The sequence below is a fragment of the Scophthalmus maximus genome, chromosome 15 (assembly GCF_022379125.1).
Source record: "Scophthalmus maximus strain ysfricsl-2021 chromosome 15, ASM2237912v1, whole genome shotgun sequence".
Classification (NCBI taxonomy): Eukaryota; Metazoa; Chordata; class Actinopteri; order Pleuronectiformes; family Scophthalmidae; genus Scophthalmus; species Scophthalmus maximus.
The window spans coordinates 3,072,501-3,099,638 of NC_061529.1; the positions used below are offsets into that span (position 1 = coordinate 3,072,501).

Genomic DNA, 27,138 nt, shown 5'->3' on the forward strand with positions numbered 1-27,138 from the left:
CTGCATGTGGGAGTCGGCTCTTGAAATTCGAAAGGCACGAGTCAAATGAATGATGTATTTTTAGGTCCAAAGCAGCTCCCGCCTTTGCTGACGGCGTCACCGACGACTGTACCCGTGCGTTGGAGGTGGATGTGGGGCTCTCGGCCGCCCGTCGGACAGCTGTGTAAAGGCCTGGCTCGCTAATACCTCTCCACCTTTGCACAGGTTTATGGCCACGGATCAGCGGGCTTAGTCGCACGGCTGACAGAGGCTTCTAACAAGTCGGGAGACAGGCAAACAGATGAAGCTGGCAGCCCCCGTCTCCGAAGAGAGCGGCGCCGGCGATGGAGGGAGGGAGGGAGGGAGGGCTGGGGATGAATGGGAGTCATTCAGTCGAGCGTAGCCGAACATGCTAGCCCATCTCAACGGGCCCTAATGACCGGGCTGGGGATCAGCGTGACATGTCTCTGGTCGCAGGGTTTAGCGAGCGGCGAGGGTGGATGTCGGCAGGGGAACGCCGAGAGCTCGACAGCTCCCAAATATGAACGTTAGACGTGAAGAAGAGAGCATATGGGCACAGTAGAGGAGGAAAAAAAACTATGAGACATCTAAATAAATTTGGGGATTTTGCTATCGTCGACTGGCAGAACCTCTTACACATCCGGAGTTGATGGATGTGTTTAAAACACCCGACGTGGAGCGAGCTGTTTCCTGCTTCCTGTCAAAATTTGTTTCTCCCCCCCCCCCCCCAAAAAATGTAGTTTCCCGCAGAGGAAAAGCCTCAATTTGCTTCCTGGCCAGAAAATAACATTATTTAAATTAAACTATATATATAACGTGCGGACGTTTTTCACCTCTAAACCATTTCTGGCAATAAACTGGGATGCAGACACATCCACCGTGGAGAACATCTGAATCCGTGTGGCTGCAGGTTGTTGCTCCATGATTCTCTTCACAGTCCTGTCCAACGATAATACAGATTAGATGCATCACTCACGGGTGTCAGCCATATCTACTTATGATACTTACAAGTACTTTTTTGCTTAAAAATCCCTCACTTTTACTTCAATAATATTTTAAGTACTTTTACTTGGTCCTATGCATACTTCCTTTTCTTGGTCGTGTCCACATGTTAGTCCTAACGTTACATCTTTACTTCCCAAGCATTCCTTGTACAGGAAGGAAGGAAGTAAGTCTTATGTGTCGTGTCGTTGTGCGTGTTGCTCCACGGAGAGATACACTGTATCAACTCGTCTCTGTTGACTTCTTCTCGGATGCACATTGACCCAGCGCTGTATTAAAGTGTCACAGACTGAGCGCTACGTTGGCCCACGGGGTCGAAGACCGCCACGACCCAGTACATCAGCTGACAGTCCAGATCTCTTTCAATTGGCAAAGCTCAAGTGGCGCTCTCTGTTCAAGCTTCCTGCGTTCACTGCGCCCGTCTCCACCCCAGCACCTCCGTTTCTTACAGTGACTGACTTTTTCCCAACTCTGTAAAGTAAAGAATCCTCGTCGCTTCTTCCAGAGCGGATACATTTTGCTCCGACCACGAGAGCAACAAGCCCAGTCTGTGCCACATTCGTCACTCCTTTATCGCTTTTCTTTCAGTTAACACACAATAATTATATCCATCAGCAGTTGGGGATTGTGGTGAATCAGGACAAAAACAATGCCCTCAAGCGCTGTCGTTATTTTATTAAGAAATATTCACAGTGTTATCTGAGTGGACACATTTTCCACACCTGATAAAACAAATGGAGAGACTAAAAGGTCACTAAAGTAATGCAAGGCAAATGAGTCCATGTCTGCATATTCACAGAACACATTGGGGGATATGAATATAACCTCTGGAATCCCCGGAGGAAATATGTAAAAGACAAACCGATAACCAGATTGGTAAATTGTACGGTAGACATTGTGTCATTATGACGAGATCTCTCTCTTTCAAATGAGACGAAAACGGACCCCGCTTGTTTGATGTCACGGTGAAGTGACTGAAGAGGGAAAAAAAAATCTAGATGCAAATATCTATATAGCAGGAGGACGGATTTATCTTTGAGATAATCAGGGATGAATGTCAACAGTCAAGAAGTGTGTTCAAATAATTTCCATATGCTTTTTTCCACGGAGCGGAGGGAGGTTGTAAATGTCCTCCGCATAGTCATATTGATTAGCCACCATACTTTTTTTGGTGTGTCGCATTATACTCAGTGTAACGACTTTGCCAATTGAAAGCGAAAGAGAGTGAAGCAAGTCTCTGCTGTGCGTGAATGAGTAATGACAAAAAGTGGGAGTCGGAGGTGTGACTCCGGTCACAGACGCCGGGGAACTCATTCATTGTGATTCTCACGACAAACTGCACTACAGCCTCAATAAAAGCATCATCCTCCATCACGGCCCGCGCCCCCGGCAGGTTCTTGGCGCGCTGTCCGAGGCCTGCCTCTTGGTCTTATAATGCGTCATGGCCTCCCCTTCGCTTAGGAGTGTTATGACGACACGGCTCCCCGAGTGCTGGTACACCGCGCGAGTCCTTAAATGATATTGATGATGGCCGAAACCTCGTGAACCCCGCGGAGGCTGGGTACAGCGAGGAGGTTTCTTCTGGGGCTCCGGGGCTTTTCATCCAGTCCGGTGGTTTTCAAGATTGGCCGTCGCTTTGTTCTGCGCCGTGAACACGTGACCCTGGGTTTGTTCAGGTTGCTGATCAGACGAGAGGTCGCGGCAGCCGACAGGGGATGAGAGGCTTTCGCTTTATCTGCTGCGTCGTAGCATGACGCCATGATAGCCGGTCCGCTGCGGCGCCAGCCAAGGTCTGCTTTACTTGCTCTCCTGTCTTTTCGAGGGAGAGCCCGTCCATTACCTTACACAGATACCATCAAGTTCATTCTGAGTAAGTCAAGTGGCTCTGACCTCGGAGGCTATCTCCTCATAATCCTTCATCTGCACGACAGCAGCGCTATTAGGGGGGCAGCGGGGGAAAAAGTACCAGAGCTTTGATATTGTATGAAAAGACAAGAAAACCCCAAAAGCTGTGCTTCATCTTGCTCCTTGAAAACCGGTGAAACATTTAATACCCGTCCGTCTGGACGATAGATGATACTGAGGATTATCAAATAATTGAAATCTGTGAAAGGTCACCGGCGTAATGGCGATTGACCTTCGATCAATGGCAGTGGGTTGGGTCACGCTTCGGTGGCCAAGACCTGGAGCTGCGGAGGACGAGGATCCGGGATCACATGGAAACAGGGGGAAGGGTGATGGATGGAGTTAAAAGCAGCTAATTAAATCGAAAATGAGACGTGCAGTGACCGAGGGGACGGAGGCGAACCAGCAGTCGCCTGGCAGAGACATCTAATATTTTCTCACGCACTCTTTCTTCGGTTTTCTTCCTCTCCCTCTCTTCAATCTCTCCCTTCCCTCCGTCGTTTGATCTCACCATGGCCCAAAGTCACTGGGCAGATGGGTTTTATATCTAATATTCACTGTTCCACATGAGGGAGCCGCTCTTTAAAAAGGCCTTCTCAAAATAAATGAGGCTCTCTGAAGGCAAACGCACACGACGATGGGGGCCGCGCAGACACTGGCCATCGCAACAGGCATCAGCAATTCGATTTGAGGAAAATATCTGAGTGTGTGTGTGTGTTCATGTGTGTGTCTGTGCATGTGTGTGTGTGTGTGTGTGTGTGTGTGTTCGCGTGCGTGTGTGCATGTGGGTGTGCATGTGTGTGTGCATGTGTTCATGTGTGTGAGTGTGAGTGTGAGTGTGAGTGTGTGTGTGTGGGTGTGCATGTGTGTGTGTGTGTGTGTGTGTGTGTGTGTGTGTGTGTGTGTGTGTGTGTGTGTGCATGTGTGGTTTGAGGTGATGCTGATGTGTGTGTGTAGCTGCAGTCTATCTTTCTCTCACTTTTGTTCCAAAGGCAGAATCGGATTAGGACAAGTGTAGGTGTTGACTGTCCAACCTCCACATCAATACTTTATTGTGTTGCTTCTCCCCCTTTTATCATCTCCATGTTGCTTGTATGAAAGAAAAAGAAAAAAGGGCCAGTTTGGCAGACTCTAATACCATAATAATCTGTAATGGATAACAGCGAGGGAAAATATTTTCCATTTTCAAGAGATGAATATCACTTTACCAGCGGGTGCCAGTGTTAATTGGTCGGAGAAGCTGCTACAGTGATAAAAAAAAAGAAAACGGGCTGCGCGAGTGTTATCAATATTTTGGAGAAAAGCCCTCGGAGCGGTGAACGCTGGCTGGTTGTTGCAAGAGGCCAGTTTGTAAATGAACTGACTGTCCCACTCAACGACCACATAAAGAAAAATCAATATCTCCGTTAACTTGTCTATTGTTCCGAAAATGAGACGCACAGAAACGGCCGTGGTCATTAAACTGCCAGCGTCATCATCTTTTAAATGTGGTCTTTGACGCCCACTGCCTAATTGGAATTGTCCCAGAGGAAGAGAAAAGAGAGGCAGCTCTCTCTTTGTCGCTGACAGCACGCCGTGATGCCAGGAGAAATTGAATCCACATGGAGAGGGATTTTAATTAGGCCACTTTGTACCTTTCATCGCTCCTGAATCCTATTTACATTACGCTACTAAGCTTCCTGACCTAAGTTATATTGGCTCAACTAATCTTCAGGGTCTCAAGACTTTGGAAAAATGGGCATGTAACGTGTCCAAAGCAATGAGATGAAGATTCCATCTGTATTCAATGGCTCAGAGTTTTATGTAATCTTTCACTACATGTATAATAGAGGAACGACCACACGGTTTGCACAAAAAGATGTGCAGGTCAGAAGTTCAAACCCCACAAGCACCTTGTATGTCCAGTCCCCGTGTCCACGGGAGATACCGTAACACCAATCTGCGATCCCCCGCCGGCCAAATGCAAACATGTCCCAGATTAAACGGCAAAGAAAACCCAACTAATTCCTTATTACACTGTGTGCAGCATGTCAATCACCACTCTCTACAATCCCCTTTGAAATAAATCTAAAAGGAGAAAGGAAAAAAAACTGTATTTAGATGTGCTGGAACAAAAAGACCTTGAAGGCAGGATTTATCAGCTTAGCTAAAGGGAGATGATCCACTGAGCGGAGATAGGAAGGGGTCGCCCCGGTCTTATTCCTCGGCTTAACTACAGACCCGTAAAAAAGCTGCGTATGATATTCACATGGAATCCATCTCAATGCCTGTAGGACATAAATGTGCTGGCAGTTTAAAAGGACCAGTTTAACTTGATAAGACCAACATTAAACCTGCTTCTCCCTCGCTGCTAATGTCTATGTCATGTTTCCATTTTGACATTCTCCCCAAGTTTAAGCTACAACACGCGGCTTTTGTGGCTCCAGGCGAGGAGTCTGCTGATGGTGCCGTCAAACCTGTCACTCGGCTGTCAGGATCTGTGTCACTGCATCCGTCGCTCATCTTGATGAGTCAAAATGATGGCTCGTGAGTCTGAAAGTTAAAGAGGAAATAAATCCTCAATGAGAAAAAAAAAAGGGAGAAACCCTTTGGTTCGGCCTAAAGCGGTTTATAACATCTTTTTAAAAAAAAACCTTAGCTCCATAGCTCCGGAATATAATTTTAGTGCCATGATGGTCGCCATAATTACCCAGCACTAAACTACAAATGAAGTTAGCAACTAGCCGGTGGACGTGGTTGTTTAAAGACAAATATTTCATTTTAAATGTTGGTGGAGACCAATCCAGAGCGAAAAGAGAGTTAATATCAGATATCTGTCCATCCATCCATCGTCTACCGCTTTATCCATTTAAGGGTCGCGGGGGGCGGAGCCAATCCCATCTGACATTGGGCGAGAGGCGGGGTTCACCCTGGACAGGTCGCCAGCCTATCACAGGGCCACATACAGAGACAAACAACCACTCACTCTCACATTCACACCCACGGTCAATTTAGAGTCTCCAATGAACCTAACCCCATTCTGCATGTCCTTGGACAAACTCCACACAGAAAGGCCCTGATTGGTTTGAACCGGGACTCAAACCCAGAACCTTCTTGCTGTGAGGTGACAGCGCTGACCACTATGCCACCATGCAGCCCCATGTCGGACATTAGTTCATCAAATATACTTTCCCTAACTCAAAGAGAGAGGACACTACTTTGTTTTGTCCTATGAAATCAGAAAGGATTGATTTATCCTTTTCATTCAACATGGAGGCTGAGGTAGTGGTCGTTTTGAAAAGTATCAAAGAAGTTGCATGTTTAACTATTCTAATCTCAACAACCTATAAAGTTCAGGTTTTGCTGGTCAAAGTAAAGTGCCATTGGTCCTGAATACTTTTTAAAAAATTTAAGTGAGTTTGGCACAGCACATATAAAAATTGTCATGATGAAAAAACCGACCGAGCGATGAGTCAGAACGGAGAAAAACTTGTGGATTAAAACTGATGATTCATTTTCCGCAAAGTCCAATGGATGTCATAGATGACTTCATTTAAGTTTTACTGTACTCAGACATTAATTTGTTCGGATGATTCCACCAGTAAACTAACAATGTCTATTTGAGGACAATTGTTCCCCTGAGAAAACTCCCATGTGGTTTCAACTCTTCACTGAAAGGCTGTTTTCAGCTGAGTGGTATAATTGGGTTGTGTACACAAAAGGCTTGTAGAAAAATACAAGCATAACATATGGTACTTGTTTAACATGATTTTATATTAAAACATTGCCGGCAGCAGCTCAGCAGTTGAATCAGACGTTGTGCGACAAATATTCTGGGGAAAGGGACAAAACAAACCGCTCGACCATCGCTGCCTCCCGTATCTTCACGAAATCTTGAACATCTTCCAATTTTCATCACTTGCTCGCTGTCTGCCTGTTTTGTTTTTTTTCCCCGTGCCCCAAAGTGATGACGTGGAACATGTGAGACAAAAAGACAATATCAGTTGAGTGGCTCGCGACCGACGACGGCGTTAGACACCGTGTAAGAGTGTTGAGCTGAAAAAACTCCTTCATTAGTCCTCATAAATGTTATCTGGCACATATTTGGGACAGGCTGAGTGGAACGCCTGCTGCGATTTGGCCCGTTCCACGCAGCCCCCTCCTCCACAACCTCCCGTTGGCTCAGTCGGTTGACAGCCTGGCACAGAACCTGATTCCCGAGTCCTGATTTCACACTTTCCCCCCCTTTTTTTTTCTCTCCTCTGTCTCAATAGACTGAGCAGAACGCCAGCGCGGAAACGGCGGCTCTGATTAGAAACCAATCGGCTCCCCAGATCCCGGGGCCCCTGCAGTAGAAGCTGCAGGATGTAATCTGGATTCAGCTCCGGCTGTGGACGGATGACCCGACCTGAAAGTGAGCACGTGTCAGGCGGAGATGTCGGAAGCTCTGGCCCCCAGAACGTGTCTCGTAATTGTCCTCCCCGTATCTTTGGCTCTTGCGATCAGGATTACCTTTGAGCCAATGAACTATTTCCATTTAAAATTAATAGAATCTTTGAGACAAAGCTGCCAATCCCTGCTGTCACTGTCATTATCGGTGTCGTTCAAAACACCGAACAGCAGGATGAAAATAACCCAACAACGGCTAGAAGAATAAAAAGATGGGAAGCTGAAAAGATCATTGTAGAAGCCAAACAAAACACCACTAAGAGTCTTAGACAGAGATGCACAATGCAGCAGTTTTGCTTTTGACATCACAAAATCACAGTCCTGGCGGATTGTTCTAAGGTTCGGTTTCTGAATACATTCAATATTTCTACATGGATTGAGCTTTGTGATCCATTCACAGTATCTATGAAAGCACGCAGGTTCAGGGCTGTGGTGTATTCCAGTCTGCCAGTACAAAAACAGATATTACACACTGTTTCAATATATAAAATCTGAAAGTTTACCCCTCTAGGCAACAGGACAGAGGATTGTTTTAAGGTTGACAGACATTCCTCTGAAGGCACGTGGCGTTTTGTCGAACAATCGGCCCATTTCCTCAAAGACTGTGTGACAAACTCTGTGTTTCATATCTGCGGCCGATGATTCGATCCTCCGTGCTCGAGTCTCAAATGTAATAATGATGCTCAGTCGGGCCGGGGATGGGAGGACGGATACGGAATGCCGGCGCGGCGGCACCGGGACAGTGTGCGGTGATTAATGCACGCGGATCGTGCCAACGGAGGCCGAGGCCTGCGCGTTTACCTGAGAGAGATTTTCTTCAATTTTCCTCTCATGTCACCTCCGTCTGTGCCGGAGGAGAATGTGATTGTCACTTCCAGCACCGCTCTCAATGAAGATGGCGGAGTAATGAGAGCCGTTATTGTATGGGCCCGGATAATGGTTTGCAAAATAGACAGTATAAGTTCCTTACACTCACACACACACACACACACACACACACACACACGCGCGCGCTGACAGATACACTTGAAGGCTTTAAGTACTGCGAACACTTTTAAGATGAAGCCTTGAGGCCTTGCTGGCTTGTTTCATTACCACCAGTCATTCTCTCTGCCAACCCAGCTCCATGTTAGCTTTTTCCTCCGCTCACCAAACTTTTTTCCTTCTGATTAATTGCAGCCTTTTAGCCTTTCTTAGGCCCATCAGCCCGGGCCATTTTGCAGCCTTTTCATTACAAAGTTAAACGTCGGGCTATGGCATACGGTGTCAGTTAATGCCATATCCTTTCAGCGCAGCACGGGCAGGGTAATTGTCTCTGTGGCATAATCGTCCCCTCAACAAAAGCCAGTGGAAATGGCGGTCTTTAACATAACAAGGAGCACTGTCATTTCGGTCCCCGTCCCCCCCCCCGCACAGTTCCGGGGAATGTTTATCGCCATCTTAGGGCCTCCATTTTGCTCCTTTCTTCGCTCCTGATGGCCTGTAATTGCTTCCATCTACTCTTTATACATAATACTTGTCCCGGTAGAGATAACAGTGCGGGGACAAAGCAGTAACCCGGCCAAGAACGACCGGTATAAATGTCAACTTGTCACCAGTGCAACACGCCTGGCGCTATCTGACTTTGGTGCAACTCTTCTATTGAGTCATTATGACAGTTGGGAAGGCTTTGTTCATGAAAAGAAGAAATCTTATCTCGGCGTGTCGACAGATGAAAAATGACAAACAACAAATCAATCACACAAGGATCGGGTGTGAAAAAGTGTCCCCGCCGGTGTGAAGATCGGGGCTGCAGATTGTGGCGAGCGATCTCCACCATCTCCACTTTAGGGACGTGGAGCTAAGAGGTGCTCTGCATAAACAGCCGTCAGGAAAAAAGTGTCAATTAAATTTTGAGGGGCTAGCGCGCCGTGACTTCATGGCTCCGAACTGAGCCGACGCACCGGGGATCTGAGGAGCAGCTCAGCTCTGGTGAGACGCTCTACGCACGGAGGATACGCAATCTCCTCTCCGTCAGATGCCCGACAACGGCGCCAGCTTCGCTGTCACGCGCAGCTTACTCGCATTCACAGTCGCATCCCTCTTCCTGCTGCGTTTGCCCCCCGTTCTGCTCCGACAACATTCTCTCAACGCGCCTCGCCCCGTCGGAGGAACTTCAAGGCAGCGAGGGAAGAATCCGCTATGGAAGAGGAAAGTGTGCAACACTGCACCAGACATGGCGACACTTTGAGAGAGAGAGAGAGAGAGAGAGAGAGAGGGCGAGCATGAATGATCCGTGTGTCACACGGGGGCAGTGAGGGGGTGGACTCCAGGTTTAGGCAAAAGATATGTATGTATATATCCTATTATCTGTCGCAATTCAAGGTTACCAAACACACGAGGATTATTAATTTCCATACGACGCTTTGTGACGAGGCTGAACAACTGCAGGAGGCGACTGAAGGAGCTGGGTTTGGATCCACTGGTGTGTGTGTGTGTGTGTGTGTGTGTGTGTGTGTGTGTGTGTGTGTGTGTGTGTGTGTGTGTGTGAGTGAAAGTGTTAACTAGGAAACTAATTGTGTGGAGTAAAACGTTTGTCTTTCGTCTGTCCCTCTGCACTGTACTACCTGTTCTGGCCTGTGATTACATCTCCCACGACAAACTCTCTACATTTAACTGCACTTTTAGAGAAACAACATCATACATTACATTAAACATTGATTCAGTTGACTGCGTGGGTTTGCAGCGACAGATGCAAAGGCCCACACGGGAAAAAACGTTTCCCCGATGAACCTTGGAGCTCCTTGTTTCTGTTCTCCAACACATTCATTGGACAGCGTCCGCCGGCCTCCTACGCCTGTGGGAGGTGTAGCCTCGTCTGAACGTGGTGTGTGACACGAGGGAGACCGACTGGCCGCCACGGCGGTTAGGACAGCGTTTGGCCCGTTAGCAGATGACTGCTCATTAGAAGAAGAAGCAGCTGCTTTCGAACTTTTGCTGGAAAGTCGCGTGGGTGTTTCAGTGCGTAGCCGTGGCCCGCTGTTTGTCGTCTTCAACGTCACGGTCGTCGGACCCAAACATCTTGCTTAACCTCTGAATACAGCAGAGGTATTGTTTTCTCACCTCTCACCTGGCTTGCTGACGCCACCCGTAGCCACGCGTGACAGTGTTGCCGAGTTCACACTAGGCGATTTTAAGACGGATTTTCCGCTCGCCGACGAATTCTGAATCTCGCCGCCAAAACCCCCAAATTGGAGGAAAATCTGCGTTAGGCCTGGGCTCGGCACTCGGTCGCCATGTGTGGACTACAGCAGCACGAACGACGCGATCAAAGTGACTTTGCGACGCCTCACAGCCTGTAGTGTGAACTGTGCCGTGACTGGCAGTGAGTGTGTCGTCGACTACTACGTCAGTGGCGTCTGTGGCACCTGCGGAGATAAAATGCGCAAGATAATTTTTATGAAGCAAAAACAATCAGGAAATCCATTATTCTCCGGTACAGAGAGCAGGACAAATAACGTTATCGATTATCAACAATACGGTCTTCAATAGATTGACCGTGGGGCCCAGTAAATGCTGGGTTTCGTTGCCCATCCCTACTATTTAAACAAAATCAGTCACATCATGACCAATAACCAATCCTCTAAAGTATCTGTACAAGGATCAGGCTGGTTCCTCATCGTCAACGGTGTCAGTGGCCCAGGAATCGTAGTCGAGCTTTGATTCTGGAAAGTCCAGACTCTCAGACATTCAACACAGATACAGACAGACATCAATGTGAGAGGAGGCAGATCTCTTTCCTGACACTGACGGTTGCCTCGGAATACAACTCACTACAAGTTACACGTTTCTGAAAGGGAATTCCTCCGCTGCTATTGGCCGTCACAATTCCAGGCAAAGCTCAAATCTCAACGCAACAAAGCCACGTGGATGTCAGAGGCCACGCTGCAAAACCACTGTGTTATGCAGCACTATATGTAAATTCCAATCCAATAAAAATCCCCCCACTGGGACAATAACGTCTTGTCTATCTTATGTTATATCTTATAAAACCTGTCCTGGGATTCACAGAACATCAAACTTCTAACCAATATCCGACAGTGTTGAAGGATCTGAAGCTTTTCATTGCTTCTAGAGATGAGACCAATCTACTGCAGCGAATAATAACAGTGCCCAGTATGCGAGGACTGATTTAAAAATCCATTCAATTGGACCAGAAAGTTAATCAGTAAATAATGACCTAGTGAGCAGTGGTAATCAGCAGCCAGCTCACTCTCACTGCTGCAGTCTCAACACTATAATTACTTTTTGGGTAACTTTGCTCCGGAGTCCTGAAAATACAAAATCACCGAGACTATTTTTTGGTTGTTGTTATTCCTGTCAGTGAATTGAGAATCTTTACGCAAGCAACCGAGCTGTCATTCGCTTCAGAGCACGAAGATTGATGGAGGAAACACAGTTGTTGAATAATAATAAGTCATTTTGATGTAATGTTGCCGTTTTTCCAAATCAAGATGCTTTCATCATCACCGTTTCATAATCAAAATGAAATGTTTCCTCTTGTATTTGTCTTCCTCGACAATTCAACAAACTAGAGCGTCATTTGATAACTGTGCTCTTGTGTTTTCCCCTCATTGAATGGAGCTGATGACCGCTTCTATTCTCAGACAGATTCACACATAATCAGCTGTTTCCCCAAAAACCCGCTGATCCAAAAATCAGCTGCAGAAGCCTGGTTCAGTCCATCGGGCCTCTAACAGGACGAGCGCCTGGCTCCTCCCTCCCGGATGAATCTAATCCAACAGCTGCAACACTTTGCCTCCGTGCTAGGCCGCTGCATTTTAATGCATCCTCAAATAACCCCTCCCCCCCCATACATTCCTCAAGTATATACAGATGTTTATGATCATTAACTCTAATCAGCCAATTACCGGCTGTGCATATAACACTATTCAGCATATGTACAACAGTATAAATCATCGCCATGTCGGAGATGGCAAGGTGGGGTGTGTTCACTCCCTGCCTACCACTTAGAGAAGAATAACATGCAGATGAACCTGGTCAACTAATTACAGTAATGAGCGCCAAAATGTTCAGAGCAGCGCGAGCAGATAATCACTGAAGCGTCACAAGACTGAGCAGGGAATATGCTCCTTTGAATCTCAAGCAACTAGAGAGACTGTTGTTGTCGTTGTCCCCCGCCCCCCCCGACAAGTTAACGAAATATATATATATATATATATATATACAAAAAAACACAGCTCTGCAATCTTTGCATACATTCCACATTACAGCCCACGCTTCATCAGGAAGAGACGTTCATTAGATCGGACAGATATTATTGCAGCTCTGGACAGCACAGGCATTTTGTAAACCCTTATTTGGCTCAGCAAGTTTTTTATAGAAAAATAACATGTTATTTATTTTCAACAGGAGCTCCACAAAGATAAATGCAAGCAGACAAACCTAAAAGGTCCTCATGAGGACAGTGGGCGGTCACGTTTGGCCTGCCCCCCCCCCCCCACACACACACACACGCACACGCACACACACACACACACACACACAGACACACACACACACACACACACACACACACACACACACACACGCCAAGCAACAAAGTTGGTAGGTTTGCTCGTAGACACTTCGGCAGAAGCCGCTGGAGGAGCTGATGCTGCCTTCAAGTGCTCCTGGCAAGCTCCAATTTCAGAGTTGCGAGCGAGCTCTCGGTTGGATGTGGTAACAAAATGCAACGTTTTGATGTTTTAGTTAAGATTCAAGAGGCACCACACTACTTTGCATGAGAAAACAGTCCGATAAAATTGACACTCACTGCCAAATATGAACGTGCAATAATCAGTGACATTAGTCGCATGTATGTTGATCCTGCACCTTCTCATCCCATCGACTCAGATGTAGAAGCAAACCTCTCATTTGTATTTAAATGCTGTGACACTCAACGTTTCAGACAGCACTTTAAGACTCATTTGCTGCTCCCTTTAATACCCCCCCCCGCCCCGTTTCGGATTCATCGACCACCGTCCTCTTCCTCTCTGACCTTCAGGCCAAAGCGGCTTCACTTCCTTTGACCCCCCCCCCTCCTGCTCTCTGCCTCCCTGGGTGGCTGACGGACGGGATCACGGCTCCCCGGGTGGCAGACTCTGTCGTTTTGACACATCTCTTTGACGAGGTGAGAATATCTGCGGAGAAAAAGACTAGGACTGACTACTACTACCACCATCGACCTCCCACCCCCCTCACATCCTGCCTGCACTCACCCACCCGGCTCATGTCTTGAGTGACAGCACAGTGCCGTGATACACGTCTTACATATGAGTTGAACAGTGAGAGAAGACGGGGGGACACATCTGAGCATCGCTGCCTGTAGAGGAAGTGCGGAGGGCAGAAGTGCTGCAGGAGTGTGTGTGTGTGTGTGTGTGTGTGTGTTCAGGGGTTCGAGGAGGTGGAACGTCTTGTGTCGGAGCTCCAGTATTTCCAGCATGCGAGGCAGCTTTCACAGCGCGGAGCTGAAATCACAGTTGCACTAAAAGGAAATGGAGTCTGCGATTCAGAGCTGTCATCGGCGAGACTGTAAATCTCACAAGTACAGATCCCTCCGTACGTACAGTACATGCGTCCCGTTTCCCACCAGCATTCACTCTGCAGGGAGGTGGTTGTGTTGTTTTCTTCTCCCTTTAACACGATGGGATGGAGGAATTTTGCAGAACATATGAGCAGCACGGTGACAGACAGTCAGAGCTTATACCACAGATGAAATAGACCAGCACAAAACAGCGGTGGTATTAGAAATGACTCGCACCAGCTGGCACCATGAAGAGAACAGGTAGGTTGATTAATAGATTAGGGCAGAGGAAAAAGCTAAGCTGTGTGTGTGTGTGTGTGTGTGTGTGTGTGTGTGTGTGTGTGTGCGTGCGTGCATGTGTGAGGTCTCTGCTCATTAATACAGTGTCAGATGTGATTCTGCACACCACTTTGATTGGTCATTTTTGTTTCACAAATGAGTGCAATCTGTCTGTGTGCTTCACACACACACACACACACACACACACACACACACACACACACACGGAGGCATCAGCTACACAATTCACCTGCAAAGGCAGGTGCTGGCGCACACAAGCGCGCACGCCGCATGCACGCCAACGCACGAGCCCATCCAACCAGGATGGGCACGCGCACCAACACTTTGGCACACACACACACACACACACACACACACATACACTTGTCTGCAATGGAATTTTCGCAGTCAAACTGTGGAGACCAGCTGCTGCTTCTGCTGCTGCTTTGGTGCCAAAAAAGCATATGCTTCATTTTTTCTCTCGAAATCCATATACGGGGCTGCGTACACACGCACGAACACACACACGCGCGCGCACACACACACACACACGCCTTGCGCGGCTAAGAAAAGACAAGCACTCAAATCCAGCCAGTCCGTCAGAGCTGTCAATCACACATGACATATTTCCCGGTCACACTGTGTGGCCCCGTGTCCAGGACGCGTGTCCAGGTCTGATCTGAAATATGCCCATTACGCAACTTTACCAGAACAGAGCGATCGAATGAGGACAAGCATCGCATTCGCCTTTTGCGCCAACTGGACCGAATCGGATCCCAAAGTGTGGTTCAACTCACCGATGAGAGCCAGCTGCAAGAAGTACAGTCCGAGGAAGTCCATTACGAAGCGCGACATTGATTCTAATGGATGTGCAATCCGGGGCGAGCGAGCGAGCGAGCGAGCGATGATGATGATGATGATGATGCGCGAGAATAAAAAACACCAAAAAAAAAAAGCCTCCACAGTTTGTTGAAACTGGCACCGAAACGAAGACTCGAAGCTATTTCTCAAGTGAGCACTGGAGACTGGACGCTGGCGCCGGAATCCACAGCATTGCACGAAAAGGCAGGAGCGCAGCGCATCATCATTTTTTTAACAGTCAAACTTTTTGCAGCATGCGCCAAAATCGAGCCAGCGGTTCCAGTTCACCGTGGCAACGAGGGAGAAAGAAAAAAACACTTGGTGCCTTAGGTGGAATAAACGTTGCGCGTGTCGTCTCATCCGTGCGTCCTGCGCGGCTGTTTCCTCCTCTCCTCCTCCTCCTCCTCCTCCTCCTCCACCTGCGCGCCGTCTGCAAAATGCGGATGAATCACAGGGGCGCGTTGCTGCGCGCACTCCGACCCGCGAGTCACACGGGACCGCTGTGATCCTCTGCCCCCGGGCGGGTCCCGGCCCCGAGTCGTTTAAAGGGAACAAAGAAAGAAAAGAACAAAAAAAATCCAATCTTGGCAAAAGTTGAAATAGGACAAGTTCAATCGATAGCCTATTTCATCCTGCCATAAAATGGAAACAATGAAGCTGCGTAAAATGGCGCATACGACTGTATGGGTGGGCAGACCATATCCACTATTCCCTGGAAGTAGGTTATCCTCCAGCGTGGGGGACAGAAAAGAAAAGGAAAAAGAGAAAGTACAGTACCACAGTCAACTTGAGGGGGTCTTGTTGATTTGGGGGGGGGGCAGCAGAGAGATATATTCCAGGGGCCCCTACAGCAGCAGCGGAGCCAGACTGACTCACAGTGTCTGAACCGCTTGATGGTGAAAATGAAGAGAGCATGTTGCAGCCAGCGTGGACCGTCTGAGGCTACCTGCTGTCTGAAGAGGTGTCCTCTCACAACAGATGATATTACTGTCTACTTCCATCTGGGTGTCGGGGATGGTGGGTCTTGATTGATGCTCCAGACGTGCTGTACTATTATTATTGTTGTTATTTTGAGACGTGGCCTACTTTGCATTCAAGAAATTTGTTTGCCATGCACCCAGCCATAATTAGAGCGAGACTGCAGAGGAGGCTCCATAAATCATGGGGAATATTCAAATTCTTCATACTGACAGCTGTTGTGGGCTGCACGGTTGCGTAGTGGTTAGCACTCTCGCCTCACAGAAAGAAGGTTCTGGGTTCAAGTCCCGGTTCAAACCAACCAGGGCTTTTCTGTGTGGAGTTTGCATGTTCTCCCCGTGTATGCGTGGGTTCTCTTCGGGTTCTCCGGCTTCCTCCCACAGTCCAGACACATGCAGAATGGGGTCAGGTTCATTGGAGACTCTAAATTGACCGTAGGCGTGAATGTGAGAGTGGATGGTTGTTTGTCTCTGTATGTGGCCCTGTGATAGGCTGGCGACCTGTCAGGGTGAACCCCGCCTCTCACCCAATGTCAGCTGGGATTGGCTCCAGCCGCACGCGACCCTTAAGTGGATAAAGCGGTAGACGATGGATGGATGGATGGACAGCTGTTATGGCTTTAATTTTTGAGCGGTCTGTCTGTTGAGAGTTATTTTGCCTCCTCGAGCTTATTTTTGAATTTTTTTACAGCATCTCTGGGACACTTTCATCCGAAACATTGTTCGTGTGTAGTGTGTTAAAGAAGAAAGAAGGGCTGACACTCGTGAAAACGTGGGAAGGATCGCGCTCGGTTTCTGAAGCTGCACAAGCTTATAGACGCACAGACTTCTGTTCAGTGTTGTATATTTTTTTTCCGGAGGAGAGTGGGCAGTTTACTCCTCGTAGGATTTGCTCGTACTAAGACAGAAGGAGAAGATACTGCAGGAGGAGAGAGATTTTTCAAGGAGGATTTGTTCTCCCAAGGCCACGCGGCGCGGTGTATAATAAAACTGAGCACACCCCTGTGCAATACTGAAACGTTAAATGATTAAAAACTCTTCTTACAACACTTGTATGAGTCTTAAGTTTAAGTGCAGGGTAATTAATCTTACGTATAATTAAAAACAACACAACAAGTTAGTTATAGGCTGCATTTACACATCTACTACATACATATGTCCCAAAGTGAAAGCCTCAACGCAACACAAGTGAGCGCGGATGTGACGACTGCACCTTCAGCCTGGGTTGTTTCTAAAGCAACTTGGATACAACATGGTGAAGAATAACCTGAAATATTTAAATTAAGACAAATTGTGAGACTTGGTAAAGATGGAAGAAGGTACAGGAGCACGAGGAAGCCGAGACACAGCTGCAGTTGTGGTTGGCAGGTATAGGAGAAGCCCTTCAACCAACAGCAGCAGGTAAAAGTGTCCGTCCTTGAGAAACGACGAACAGGAGTCGCTATTTACACGAGCTTACATAAAAAAAAAAACAGATGGGTAAGTGCTTCTGATTTGGCACAAGGATTAAATGTGGAAACCGGCGCGTCAGTGACTGATCAGACGGTGCGAAGGACGTTGCATGAAGTCAACATTTATGGACGGCGTCCAAGAAAAACAAACACACACACACACACACAAACACACACACACACACACGATAACATGAAAAGAAGCCCCGTAAGGTTGGCCGCACATTCTTTGGTCACCTGAACCCAAAATGAATTTGTTTGGATGGGAAGGTGTGGACCTGGCCAAGACTGCCACGGTGCCCACCGTGAAACATGGAGGTGTGGGTGTGAGATATGGGGCTGAGAGAGAGCAAGAGGTGAGAGGAGGTGACATAACAGATGGCGCCGTGAACGCAAGCCAGAGTAAGATATGACGAACTTTGTTAATCCCTCTGAGGGGAAAGGGAAAAGAGGAATCTCTGCCTCAAAAAGCTTCTCCAACATGACGTCATGACATCATGACATCATGACATCATCAGAAATGTGTCTCAAATAGTTTCTCAAATGTAAAATATGTCATTTCTGAAATCAATCGTTATCATACTTATGATATATTTGACACTATTTTTGATGGAGTGTGTGTGTGTGTGTGTGTGTGTGTGTGTGTGTGTGTGTGTGTGTGTGTGTGTGTGTGTGGAACAGGGAAACATTTTATTTCTAATGGTTGAAAACCTACTTAAACTATTAGAAATGTCAGAAAGAGTGGGCGTCGGCATCAGTCGTTTACAGGAAGTGCACATAACAGATTCACCCATCACTGTGACACGATGTGATTGAACTGGACAGAGTCCGTTCACCAGTGTTGGAACCAGAGAGTAAATATGATCTATAGTTGGCGACACTGGTTTTGTCAGGACCGTGGGTTCTGTTGCAGCAGTTGAACTGACGGTTCAGATTCAATCCATCCCTTCCAGCGCGTGGAGTCACGACAAACTGACAACAGAAGAATTTTCATTTGGGCTGTCAGGATTCCGTGTATGTCACTTTTGGCTGTTGCGGCACCATTTTGTGTTTGAAAAAGAAAAAGGAGAAGGTGCATTTTAAAATTCTTGCCAAGTGCATATTTAGCAGGAAAGCAAAAGGGGCTGACAAATCCGAGGCTTGGATTCACACCCTGGCCGTCATCCAGCGCCTCTGCTGAGCACCCCTACTCATACCGCAGCTCATACTGTGGCTAACTGCCTTGCTCAAGGGCAAACTGGCAGCGGGTGATAGGGGAAAGGAAGAACAATCCGTATTCATCTCTCCAAAACAGGTTTTTCCGAGAAGGTTATTCAAGTGCAACCTCCCTCTCCCAACATCCCTGAATTACAGCCTGTGCCAAAAAAGATGGCGTATTGATCCACACCTCTACCCTTTGAATCAAACGCCACCCCCTCCCCGCCTGCTTTGGATTGAATCCTTCCAGAGACCTCTCCCGTGTCCCCGCCTCTGCTCCGGCTCCGTATCGACTCAACACGGCTGCGCAGCCCTCACAACATTTGCGATGCTGACGTCGCGAGTCAGAAGAAGAAGTCTGGTCTGGCCGTGAAAGTGTAGAGGGATCATGCACTAGGGCGATTTGGAGGCGTCAATGCATTCAAATAGATGCCATCTCCGGAGCTGTGCTGATACACACTGTCACAGAGACACGCGGAGAGAGGCTGACAAAGAAAGAGTGAGAGGAATAACAGAGAGAGATGTTCTGCTGCACCATCTACACACGCTTTGTCGCTCGCCAATGACCGGTGACGGAGCTGAATCGGACCGAACAACTTCCAAGGCCGCCGTATGCACACAGAGGCTCGCTGGGTGATGAAAGCGCAGTTACATGATAATGTCTCAGGGCCGAGTGCAGCACAACACTCTGCTCTCCGTCTGTGAAATCTTCACCTGGTCTCACACACAGTTTAACTCACACTGGTCTCGTCCTGATCTTTATTCAAGGTTTACACCAAAAATGTGTACAGATTATTATTATTATTGATGCTATACATTATTTACAACCTCTGCCCGGTTCATCCTGCAGCCTGGCAGACCTGCAGAGCAGCTCCGCTTGGAAACAGACTAAACTCCAACATGCACGTCCCAACAGTATCGTGCATTGGATCAACATCTTGCCAAATTCAGACTACACGACTATGTGGTCGGATCACTGTGCAAGAACTGTGTTCACTCTGACGTTGACTTTGGAACACGAGCGACAATGGACAGGTCCACTTTGTCTCATCACTGAATATAATACGCACGCGTTATCGCCGCACATTTCTGTTCCGTCAGTCTCTGTAATAGAGCGCGCTGACCAGACAGCTTTCAGCTCTGTCTAACGAAAAAGCGAAACATTCATTTACCCTTCCACAGCTACAGTGCTTTCTTCACTCAACAATATCCATCTGTTCCTGACACACACAGAAATCACAAAAATCCACAGCTGACAGTAGCTGCGGTCCCATCGTGGTATCTCGGTCGCTGCCACAGTCCCTGTGTACGCTGCGACGCTACTCTAATCCCTTAATGCACAACCATAACTCACATACTATACATAGACTATAAATCCAGCTTTACACTATCTCACATGCTGAGGTGAGGCGATGTCCTCAGAAGTGCTTGTTTCGTGCGACAGTCCGACAGTATATTGAATTTACAAAATATATCAAATGCATTATAGCAGCAGCAACAACTGGTTTGAGAAGCTACAGTCAGCTACAGTCGGTCGCGTGATTAACTACTTAAATGATAAGTCAGTTATTCAAATTGAGACATTTCCGGCTATCAAAAAATCCTCCATCTCAGTGATGAATCCATCCATGCCCTTGACCCCCATGTGTCTGTCTGACCTCCACCATCCCTGCACCCCATCTTGAGACCTATGGTCTGCTCGCCATCCCCCGTACCAGCCTGACAACCTAAGGTGACGGTGCATATAGTGTGGCAGCCCCACCCTCAGGAACCTTCTCCCTGCAGAGATCCACTATGCCCCATCTCTGGACATATTCAAAAAAAAAATTCTGTCGTTTTATTTACCTTTTTGTTGTCATATCTCTGTAAAGCAGCCTCGGTTACCTTGACGGGCGCGTTTATGAATCCAAGTTATTAAACAAATAATGGTTTCAGCGCTGCTGAATAGACGACAGCCTCTGCACTCATCATGCTAATTGGCTTTAAGAGTCGTGTAGACCCTGAAGACACATTTTTTATTGTTAATTGGCCATTGCTGCCTCGATCAGGACTAAATTAGCTTTCCTAGCTCTCGAAACCCTTTAAGAGATGATTTTCAATCAAAATCAAAAGTAAATTTGCATTTTGCAAAGGTGCTGTTGGACTAAAGCTGCCGTCACAAGCAAAGCCCTTTTTAACCCTTTGCACCCGGCAGACGGTCAGTGTCATGTGAAACAAATCATACCAACGCATGTTAAACATACAGCGATATCAAATATGCTATACTAATCATAATTGACAATGAAAATAATGGTTAGTTGCAGCCCCACAGAAATTTATTTAATTTTTTGAGGCAAACATTAAGTCTTCCATTTACTCCGACCCAGGAACATCTATAGTGATTTTTACACTTCTGCTGAAAAGTCTTACCTTTATATTGATACCAAAATTATTCATATAGACCTTGTAGCCGCAGAGATGTACGCTTTTAATTCTCCAGCAGGGACATGCAAAAACGGGCCTCGGCAGTGTAGAATTAAACTATGCTGTCGAATATGTTGTTAATATAATATATTGTTAAATATTGCGGTGCTATGTATTTTTCATAACATTTTACACTTCCTCCCCCAGGGGCGGAATTATAGCAGAAACAGAAGCATGCGGCGCAACAAACCGAAGGTCTGGACTGACGGCACTTCCCCCGGCCGTCACACTGATTTCGTCCCATTTGCAATTTCTGTCCCTGCTGTGGACAATATTACGAAGTCGCACTGTTACAAAACATATGCTGTGCGTTATAGCCTCTGAGAGCGGGGGGGGGGCGCATTTGTTCGGTGGCGGCGATATGGGATGAGAGTCTGCGGAAACTCAGCACGTCTCATCAGGTGCCCAGAGCTCGGTCTTATTTAGGTGCGGCAGCCTCAGCTAAGCACAGACGATGAAATCTGTAATCAAAATATGTCCCGTGGTTGTTAATGTTTACCGCGCCGCATCTTAAACTTTAGTTTACACGTTGTAATAAAACTTATATGCAGAGATGGAAAGGGAGGGAGAAAAAAATACCATTGTCGCTGTGTGTGGGCAGCCGCAACTTTTTTGACTCGTGAAGAAGGAGAGGGCTCAGCAGGAAGTGGGCGCAGCCTCTAGCAGCTATCAGTTAGCACGACCCCTTTGTGTGGCTTTCCCATCGACGTTCCCTTCTGCCTTTTTTACATCCCACATGTTGACGTGTATTCAGAGGAGGTCTGTCGGATAAACCTTAACGCACAAACAATCCTGCGACCAAACCTGGGAACTCGCGTGAGTAACCGACACAAGTCGACTATTCAGTCTCTTTTAGCTCCGCGTTTGGTCTCTACCAACTCCAAACGGAAACGTGGTTCTTTAGCTGTTAGACGCTCGATTACGTTCAACAGCTAGTCACTGACTTTGTCCGTCTATTGTCTGTTCTAGTGGATTTTTTTGGAAACTGTAAAAATAATTCACTGGTACACTTACAGTGCAATAAGAAACTGTGCAATATTTATATTTATTCTGCTCTCTATATAGTATTTATACATCTTCTTTATAGTTTGTACAGACCTGTTGCTTTTTATTCTTCTGTCCACTTGTAATGTCCACATTTCCCCATCCTGGGACGAATAAAGGTTTATCTTATCTTATTTTTTTTTGTTTTTCCAGTGAAAGCAGTTGCGTGTGGCCGAAACAATTACGCCCTGAGAAGAGTGAGAGTGAACAGATGGATAAATGATGAGCTGAAAGTCATTATACTGCTTTGCGAGATTTAGGCCAGCAGCAGATTCAGATGTAGGATCATCGCATTTCAGTTAATAATGCTTTTTTAAAATAAAAAATAGCAAGTATAGCCGTTTCAAGTGAAGGATCTGGAGACTTCTCTCCACAGCTTACATCTCACCTGAGGAACTGTCTGTTCACGCCGTTGGCAGATTCACTGGCCACAACTATTATTGGAGTTTCGGGAGCGGGCAGCAGATTTGTCCTGCGCGATCACAGTGCCAACTCGTCTCTCGCCTTTTTCGACAACAACGAAAACCATTTGATTATGAAGCCGAATATATGAGAATTCTCCCCTGTAGTGGTGCCAATTTACTGTAGCATCGGCTCCTGCTCTCGTTGCAGGCTCGAGGAAAAACAAAGAAAAGAAAAGAGGGAGGGAGGGAGGACAGCTGAGGCGTGCTCGGGCTTTTTTCAAAGCGGACCTGAGGTATAATCATAACCATACTGTATCTGGCCATCGCGGTGGGCAGGTGATGAGACAAATGTGTCCGGAGAGAAGTGCGGAGGCATGGAAACTAAAAGAACCATATGCCCTTGGCAATTTGGGACTGTTTTCATGATGTGTTTGCAGCGGCATATTTCAGATTCACAGCAAGGATGCGTGGAAATGGATAAATCAATGAGGCCATCTGGGGAGAGGAAGTCAAGATGAGGAATGGTTTAATGCTGACATTCATTCGACAGTAACCTCACAGACCTAATTATTCCATTCATTACCGAGATGCTAGAAAAGGGAGAGAGAGAGAGAGCCTTGTTACTTTCATGACACAAATCGAATAAATTATAGGTCAAACTCTCTTTCTGTTTTTTGCAGCCCGAAGAGCAATTAAAAACAATTTCCTGACATATTTGTACTTTGATGTGGATCACATTTGAGGCTAACGGTTTAAAAAAAGGAAATAAAAGGGAAATGTTATATCCTGTTTGTATAAGTTAAAGTCTAAGTCACATGCGGAGGATAAATAAAACGTGTCAACTGGCAAAGCATGACACGAAATGGCCTTGTACTCGGTAACTGCATCAGGTCTAAATTAAGGCCTCAGCTGCCGCCAGTGCAGTACTTCTCAAATGGTGGGTGAGTGTCTTTATTCATGCTTGAACGATAATCAAGCCTCCAGTGACTAGACGGCAGCAGTGCTCAAACTAATCAACAGGCTGCCTGCTCATCCCAGTAGAAGAAGTAGACCTGAATAAAAGCAGGAAATACGATGAAGCCTATATAGCACCTTGGGTTTACCGTGAATACGGTCGCAAATGAAGAAAGACCGGTGTGTTTACTATGTCTAAAAACTCTGGCAGCGGACAGCATGAAGCCAAACAAATCAAAAAGGCCCCTGGAGACTTTACACCCCAATTATGTAAATAAGCCACTGGAGTTTTTTCATCGAAAACCCAATGAGTATCGCCAACAGGCCGGTAGTTAGCCTCTTACAAAGTTGCCTACCACAGCTAATTTTATTAATCTATTTTGATAATAAGGTGATTGTATGCAGAACGCGGGGGCCAGCAACTCACACAGTGATTTTGTACAGATAAATCAATAAATATTAGCAGGTTCTCAATAGTATTTCAATTCAGGGGGGGGGGCGCAAAAAAATGTTGTCCCCTAGGGGGGGTATGACAGAAAATAATTGAGAACCACTGCGTTAGTGTGACACAATATCATGCTCGTCATTGTCTGTCCTCTCCAGGGGCCTGTTCCAGGAAGGAGCATTTTAACCCTGAAAGGAGGGAAACTCTGGGCTTTTCCGTTCTAGAAAGCGAGTGGACTTAAACCGTAGGTCAGTTTCCATGGTAACCGACGCTGTGAACCTAACCCGCTCGCTGGCAGGAAAAACGCTGAGTTTCTCCTTAACTCCTCCCTTTTCCTGAACCTGATCTAGACGTCAAAAGAGTACGTGTCCTTTTGTGGAAGCAGAATTAATCCAGTCGCCTCACGTCAGAGAGGATGTTCAGACCCGATGCTTTCCTTCCCCGACGAGTACTTAGTAGAACGTTACCGTTTCTCTCGAATCTATCACATATCTGAACAATATTCTCCGACCTTATTTCAGCATTATAATATCGCGGACATGCTCCGACCAGATCTTATTTTCTACACAGGCACAAAGTTGTATCTCCAACTCTGACGGCGTGACGTAGGAAGACCTCGTTTTGGCCTCGGTTGCCGTGGTGACTCGTAGTATCGGCGCTCCATTGATGATGGCTTTTTATATTCGCCGGGCACACGCGCGACTCCGTGTGAAAATGATCAGAGTTGATCTAACTAACTCAGAACTGCTTTTCTGGAACCGAAAACTCAGAGTTTCCCATCTGAGAGTAGATCAAGTCAGAGTTCAGGTTTAAGTTCGACGTTTTTTAAACCTGCCTCCTCGAATAGGCCCAAGGAGTCAGAAGTCATCACACATGCTCACAACAACACATCTCACTCCTGTCTCACACACACACACATGTTATTTTATTCAATTATTATTGATTTACCTAGTTTATGCATACCGTGGTTTGTTCTTTATACTACGACAGTTTTTATGACGATTACATTCAGAAAAATTGTGATATATTGCCTCTGAAGTATCGCAATATATCGTGATGTATTGAATCGGAACCTCTAAATCATGATACATATCGTGTACAATACACATCCCTGCATCATAGGGTCCATGTTTTTGTCTGCAGGCTGTCAAGTTGTACTTTTGATATTCTACATTACAGAGCATTTTGCTGCCAATACTTCCATATTTCCACTCAATTATTTTGAATGAAGCACTTGTAATGGAGTTTTTCATTGTTTTATTGGTCTTTTACGTCAAGTAAAGGATGTGATTACTTCTTTCACCTTCCATTTATTCAAATGTTGTCATTTGTAAGAACAAGGAGTGTGTTCTTACAAACGGTTCACAGTCTTCAATTGAGCACAGCAAATTGCGGCAGATTGTTCTCTTTTTGTCTTCATCGCTTTCCTTGAAACAAAGGTAAGAGAAAAAAAAAATAATAATAACTGCGGTCCAAAAGAGCAAAGTAATATTGAAGTCAATGCACAGTGTCGTCATTTGTCTCAAACCTGACAAATTACAACTTCCAAAGCTGTTTTTAATAACTACTTGACATTGGAAATATGGCACAGTCTATAAGATTATTTGATTATTATGTTATCCATAGTCTTTATCTGAAAAGTAATTAAGTAAATACACTTGTCAGAAGTGAAAAAACAATATTCCCCCCTGATATGGTACAGTAGGTGGAGTTGCAGTGTGAGGCAGCATTAAAAAGAAATACCTCAAAGTGATGTTCAAGTATTGTGCGTCTACTACAGGATTAGCGTTTGCTGCTACAGCGTCACTTGTAATGTTAGCAGCGAACTTTAGATTAGATTGTTTCTCTGTATTTACAGTACTGCTCGTCTTTACTCGTGCCACTGTCACACTCGGCTTCATCATGCCCCATTATCTCGTAACGGCCCCTGTGGTCGCAGTGGCAGCTACATCATTTATCTTTAATAAGCTTTAAAGTCATAAATCTACTTGTCGGATCAATGATTTTGTCCCAGTCTAGTTTCTACATATCGACTGTCTACATCTTGTCCCACTGCAGGGAATGCTAGGTTGAATCCAAATCTACATAGAAGTCGGCGTTATTTAATTTCCCCTTCACATGCAATTTCAGAATTCATTTATTCACCATAAATCCACAGCTTAATACGAGGGTGACAAATTAAAATTCATGCCATGTGAATGCAATCTCTGCTGCCGACAATCTCTTTCCGTATTATTTACCCAGGGTAAGTTGATTGAGCGTGCACGCTCTGTTCCGGCAGCTCCCTGCTTCACGTGCACACAATTACATTCACGGCCGGGAGCTCCCCAGTACGACCACAGCGTCGCACTGATGAACCTTGAGCAGCTGCAGTGGAGCCGTGTGGGGTTCAGGGCGCGTCGACCCTCGTCGTTGAATTGCTCATCAGCCTCCCTCCCGTATGTCCTTGGTTCCCTGCCGGTCGACGGGATTCTGACGTCGACTGCGAGGTCACGATCCGGGTTTTTTTATTTCCCGATCTGCAATATTCCGTCTCGACCCTCATCCGTTTGTCGGGTTTGGTACGGGCTCCGTGAGAGCTTGCGCGTACGCGATTATGTATCTTGAGTGGTTCCAAACCCGTCGTGGGGATTTCGGCAGTTGAGTGCGTTTTTTCGAGGCACCGGCCTAAAATATTTCTTGAAGCATTGATAATGTTTTTGGGGGCTTACAAATCCACCGAGGGAACATTGTGCCGATGAATAATCTGCCTGGAGATGTGTTTTCTTAAACCTCTACTTTGTAGACAGGAAACCTATTTTATGAGAAGTGAGGCTAATAATCCAGACAAACCAAGGATAACATCCCAGCATGTGTTGTGTGTGCGTGCAATGCACGAGACGATCATGACACATTGGACTTGACGGGCGCGACGTTAAAACAGACGCAGGAACAAAGGCGGCGCTGCGTTGCACAAGATGTTTATCTGTCCGCGTCATACGTGTTCACTTCTTAAATTTATATCTCTTCTGAATTATAGAACACCGCGGAAAGACAGTGGCCCCGAACAACGTCCTTGGCTTCCTTCCCCGTACGTTGAGGATCATCGTCCTGTTGCGTCGGACTTGTTGACATGTTTGATACCCAACATACAGGGAAAGCAGCCAAGGAGTTTAGGGCCAAC

At 46.5% G+C, this 27,138-nt stretch overlaps 1 protein-coding gene across 2 annotated transcripts in view; it reads right to left on the reverse strand.

The window, feature by feature from the left end:
- gfra4a (GDNF family receptor alpha 4a) overlaps positions 1 to 27,138 on the reverse strand; it is a 199,321-nt gene that overhangs the window by 85,622 nt on the left and 86,561 nt on the right. Inside the window, exon 1 of one of the 2 annotated variants that reach the window (XM_035609677.2) lies at positions 14,977 to 15,429. The exons of the other annotated variant lie outside the window; for it this stretch is intronic. Within the exon in view, the coding sequence (XP_035465570.1) occupies positions 14,977 to 15,034 (58 nt within the window). The 5' untranslated portion in view covers positions 15,035 to 15,429. Of the gene's footprint in view, positions 1 to 14,976; positions 15,430 to 27,138 lie in introns of those variants that run through there. 2 annotated transcript variants of the gene reach the window in all.